Source organism: Patella vulgata, chromosome 6 (genome assembly GCF_932274485.2).
Source record: "Patella vulgata chromosome 6, xgPatVulg1.2, whole genome shotgun sequence".
Taxonomy (NCBI): domain Eukaryota; kingdom Metazoa; phylum Mollusca; class Gastropoda; family Patellidae; genus Patella; species Patella vulgata.
This window is the reverse complement of record NC_065884.2, coordinates 52,865,163-52,870,834: the sequence shown is the minus strand read 5'-3', so window position 1 is coordinate 52,870,834 and position 5,672 is coordinate 52,865,163. Positions and strand designations below refer to the sequence as shown.

Genomic DNA, 5,672 nt, shown 5'->3' with positions numbered 1-5,672 from the left:
GGCTAACGATATTGAAATTTGTAATCTTGTTAACAATTCAAAATAATTTTCTTGTTAGTGACTATTAGTATAAAATTCATAATTTTTCCGATCGTTAGTATATTTTCTGTAAGACATCAGCTGTAGTCTTTTACTAAGAACATAGTATAAAATTCATAATTTTCCCAATCGTTAGTAAGTTTTTGTAACACATCTGTAGTCGTTTAGTGTGGACACAATATAAAATTCATATGATTTCCCCATCCATATAGTATGGGTGTCCAGGAAGACATCAGCAGTAGTCTTTTACTGAGAACTTAATATAAAATTCATGTAATTTACTCCCTCTGATAATTAGACTGTTAGGTTAGAAGTGTTGAATAAATAACATTCCATTAATTTAATTATTTTTGGACAAATATTGGAAACAATTTTTGTAGCTAAAATAAATCAACATTCTCCAATCTCATTATTATAATACAAGGGACCCCATTTATAATCTTCATTGAAATATTGCATATTCATTATTCATGATTCGTATAAGGTTTAATTAAACTGTGATTCTACTTTTTAGTCCCTTCAGTCAAACCTATTGACAACTTAATTTCAGGTATGTATAATTTATAGTATTGTTGTGATCTTTTGTTATGGTGATCAGATAAAACTAGACAAAACAATAAATCCTACGGTGTGAACGTGACTTAAATGGGAACTTCGCAGTAAAACTCAATTATCACACCTGCAGTGATGGACAGTCTAGTCTACATGTAAATCGTATCGTATTTACACTGTGTGTGACACACGGGGCTACCTTATACTTGTGGGTTTGAATACGTACTAGGTCACATTTCGCTGTAATAATACCCTTTATTTAGCCGCAAAACCGGTTTTCTTGTCAGCGCGCAAGTCATGCGTGGTGAACAAGGAATTTGTTCATACCCACTGACAGATAGTGTGTGAAGCCGTCTGTAAAGACAGCCCTGGTCGTCAGATAGTAGTTTGACAGCGTGGCGAAAATATCCAGTGGCTATTAAATGGATTTAACAAAAGGAGCGAACAATATCTAGCGAGCGGACGTATTTTTTATTTTATGTGCATGTGTCTTTCACCGTTTTCTTTCTACCAAATCAGTTTGCTAGTTAATGAGTCACTGGATTGTGTGAGGACTTGGGTAATTTGACGACGTCACTCAGGTAGCGAGAATTAACTACTCCCTCTACACAAATGGCAAAGGAGGTCAGTACACAAAGATTTTAACAGTTATAGTTTAGGAGTCGTGGGCTGTCTCATAGCCAGGCCGCTGTCTTCATACCGCGGCTGTGAATATTCAAGTGTATAAAAAAGAAAACAAAAACTTTCTTAGATCGGAGTAACTTTTGTAATAATTCAAAATGGTGGTGAAAGACGAACTTATTCGCCGTAGGGTGTTGTTTATTGGCACTGCGGTGCCAATGGAAACATCAGAGGGTCTTGAATCCGTTCAACAGCCCCTGAAAACCCGCTATCCTGTTGATGATGATTCGAAAATTGAAGGGATCATGTCGTATTTGACTGTCTTGCCAAGTGGATTACAACTGGAGTATGCCGATCGATCAAAAGAAGTTATTTTATTTCCGATAACCTCTCTAAATTTATGTGCCGCAGTACGCTGTGTGTCGTACATAGACAATGATAAGAAGGAAAAAGTTTCTAAATTTGTGTCTTTGAGTTCCCCTGCGTCAAAAGGATCGAATGCCAAACGACCCGCCGTATTTACAGCCATCACACGCCGTACCCAAGGTAAAAAGGTTCTCGAGTGTCACGGATTTGTATGTGAATCAGATAGAGATGCCTTGGATCTGGTACATGCTACATCCACAGCTGATAGGATAAGCAAACAGAAAGTAAACGGGTCCATAACTACTCACTCTTACCACGGAGAGGTTCAAACCAACACCCTGAAATCAGCGGTAAATGGCCACAGCAACGGCGATGCTATACCCATGAGATTAGTATCAGGTGAAATTCGACAGAATGCTGCTCCGGAGTTTTATGAAACGCCACCCCAGCAGGGATATTTTTATTCAACCAAAACATCGCCGGTAAAAAAATACTCTGTTGAGCAAGTGGTATCGGATAATGAAGGCGAGAGAATACGTGCTACATCCCCACCTCCCCTCTCTGCTCGTAGTGTCGACAGAAGATCAGCATACAGTTTCGCCACATCTAGACCTGCTCCGCCACCCACTGTTATCCATACTTTACCAAGACCACGACAAAATGTTATTCCGGTACGTTCTATGCCAGTTCCAGTACATGTCAGACCTCGCTTTTTCTCACCCCCACCCTCTCTTCTTAGGCCAAAAGTCGTTTCCAGATTGAAGGAGCCATACATGTTAGTGCCGCCACCACCGCCACCAATGATCATTGATGGACCTCCTCCTCATCTGGTAAAACAGAGAAATCGTCGAAGAGGATCAGAATCATCTGCTTCTCATTCTCATTCAGCACATGATCAAGCTTCTTCCAGATCATCTTCTCCAGATTTCAATTTCGCTAGAAAGGTTGTAAATGGCGACGGAGGCGATGCTTCAAGCGAGGTCAGTTCCAGACCAAGAACACCGCCGACCGATTATGACAAAAAGGGGCCGAGAAAACCAAGAGTTAGTCGTAAAGAGCAGCATGAAATGCGGCACCACCCTAATTACTACCCTACAGTGATACGTAACGGTGAAGCTTATCCCCAACAAATGACTTCACCTTACGACTATTATCCTTATCCATCCAGGGTACCACTCTACTATGTTGAACGATCACGATCCGTACCAGCACCAGTCGAGCGAAGCAGAACACTCGACAAAAAGAAGGCCAAAAAGAATCGCAAAGAAAAGAAATCAAAGAGAAAGGGTAACCCAAGTGATATCTCTACAGATAGCATAGGATATATGTCTGAAGTACCACGTGGTTTGGCCGACAAAAATGACCCACATGTGCCGCGCGATTTCCGTAGATTCGAAAATCAGTTCAAACACGAAAGAGCCTTTTCCAGGAGTTTAATGGAAGAAAAAAGACACATTGGGCCACATGACAGCCAGTCGACCTATGATTTAAATGAACTTATGGCTAGTAAGGGTCGTAATGGTGATGCCGAAGGATTCGCTTTATACTAAGTTATTCTGGTGTTTTGGTGAGATATTGTGGACCCAAAGTGTGTTTTTGATAACAACTTTAAACTGGATAATAAATAACTTTACTATGTTGCAAATAAAATGTTGTTCAAACTACGCACGGAACTCTGTTAGTGGCGATTTTATCAATGGATATGTTGCAGCTGGATTTTAATAATTTAAACTTTAATGATTTTATGTCATAGAAACTGCAAATTGTATTGATAATATCAACGAAAAGATTGGACTGTGATGGAAACTGATTCAGGAATTGACGCGAGGACATGGACCTGAGGTGACAATGCATAATATAATAATACGTATATATCAGTAACCTGTCTGGAATGTGTTATTATTATATTGTAAGTTATATATACATTTATTCTAATTAATAATCCCCCTATTGTAAAAATGGATTACGCAAGAGGATTAAGCTAATGGGATTCACTAGGAGCGGACTTGACGGATTATAATATCTTATTTTGTGCATTAAAAACTATTTAATGTACTTGATAGTACATGATCTAATGAAATACTATTTTTACTAACAATAGAAAACAATATAATACTAGTATAAACGCTATTTATATATCATCTTAACTCATACTTGCACGTATTGTTTTTTTTTTATATATTGAATGGGATTCAATAACTTACATATCAATTTATCAGAAAAACTGACGTAGATTTTGCCATTATACATTTAGAAAACTTACATGTCAACTTATCAGAAAAACTGACGTAGATTTTACAATAATACATTAAGACAATTTGAAAATTTGGTAGGTCTGTAACATGTTTTTCTAATGAAGGCATACCCCTTTCAATTACCCACCTTGTCTTTCGCATACCCTTGTTTGAAATTATCGCTAGCATCTGTAAGTCACCATGAATTATGTCATGGCGCCCATGATGAAATAGTGGACTAACTTACCAAAACTGCATAGATCTATAAGGGATGACTGTTCTGTTGGGTTTTTTTTTCGGTTGGTACAAAATTTATTGTAGACAATAAAATCACGATGTTGCTTGATTAGTATCAGAACCTTGGTTCCTTATTTATATTTACGGATCTACGCTGGTATATTTCATCTCGGGGGTATAAGTTCATGTTTTGATTTCCAATTGCGATGCATTTTGTTTGATCCACCTTCAATTATTTTATTGACTTCGACTTGATTACCAACCCCCGCCCCCCCCCCCCCCCCCCTCAGTTTTTACATATACCCTTTATCTACCTCTTTATTTTGATAACTTACCTTTGTATATAAATAACTTACATATTCAATCGACAAGGTTGGATAATTGCATAACGGATCGATAAAGAATGGCCGACGGGTAGTAATAGAATAACATTGACCCTATGCTTATATATCGAACAAATCGGTAATCGCTTATTGTGTATAGACCCGTATCTATGAGCCGTAAGCAAAATAAAGACTAAAGATCTTAGACGTAAATAACAAAAATTCGAAAAGTTCATTATGTCAAAGGTCAACTATTGATATATAAATAAAGGTGCTATAATATATTATCAGAGATCTATATATTGTACAGTTATAATAAATATATACACCACGAGACGCCAAATTTCTCCTTGAAGTTGCCGCTTTGAAGGTGAAATATGTATCATAATGATGATTTATATTTAAATGTTTAACCTTTAACCCCAATTTTCTACTCACTTTTATAATTGGCATTTAAGGATAATGCATATTTAGTATTTACCTTTGTGCGCCAATCATTATATTATTTTTATTTGTAAATAACAAACGTAATGATGTTATGACATAATACAATTCAATGTTATCACATACCAGCAAATTATGCATATTACTAATAAATTGTTACTTTTTAAAAATGCAGACTTTTCTCTTCAATATAGGTTAGAAATATGTCCACAGGATGTTGTGTCTTGTGTCATTACTCCAGAAGTATGGGTACCTTGTAAATAATGACGTCAAATCATAGAATTAGAGGCCCAGGGACGGGGGTGGGTGTCTATGACAATATTGCTGATTAGCTTTTGGGTTTCCAGTTCCCTCTCTAAACCCTTTTTTAAATTAAAGATGCATTATGTTGTTGATAAAATACTATAATTTTAAAAATTTAAACCAAATTACTTTATTCTGTTCGAAGTTATGAGTGTTTGAAGTATTGCCAAAATGTAGCGTAGATTGTTATTATCGTAGCAACGGTACTTAACGATCGAGACTCGGTCTCGATTATCTATTTTATCGTTAAACTCTTGCATGGCCGCAATATTCTAAACTACTTGAACGCGGAGCCGCCCGACGACTCCATTAGGGGCTTGCCACGTGAATATGTTTAACAACCATTTATAGACCTGCGATTGGAAAACTGAGCTCTTACATAATGCATCTTTAAGTTTTGAAAACTAAATAATGTCTGGGTTTTTGTGACTACTGCCAGAGTTGATTTTGTTTTCTCACCTGAAATACTGCCGATAATCCAAAACATATCCGATTTCCAATGCTTAAATGAACTGGAACAGATACCCCGTGCCACAGCCCCATTCGTCCTCTC

General features: G+C 37.1%; 1 protein-coding gene across 1 annotated transcript; it reads left to right on the top strand.

Moving 5' to 3' along the window:
• Window positions 1-681: 681 nt before the first annotated feature.
• LOC126824576 (uncharacterized) lies at window positions 682-4,986 on the top strand. Its single transcript, XM_050553818.2, has one exon. The coding sequence runs from the start codon at window positions 1,371-1,373 to the stop codon at window positions 3,126-3,128; it is 1,758 nt and encodes a 585-aa protein (XP_050409775.1). The 5' UTR covers window positions 682-1,370; the 3' UTR covers window positions 3,129-4,986.
• The last annotated feature ends 686 nt before the right edge of the window (window positions 4,987-5,672 follow it).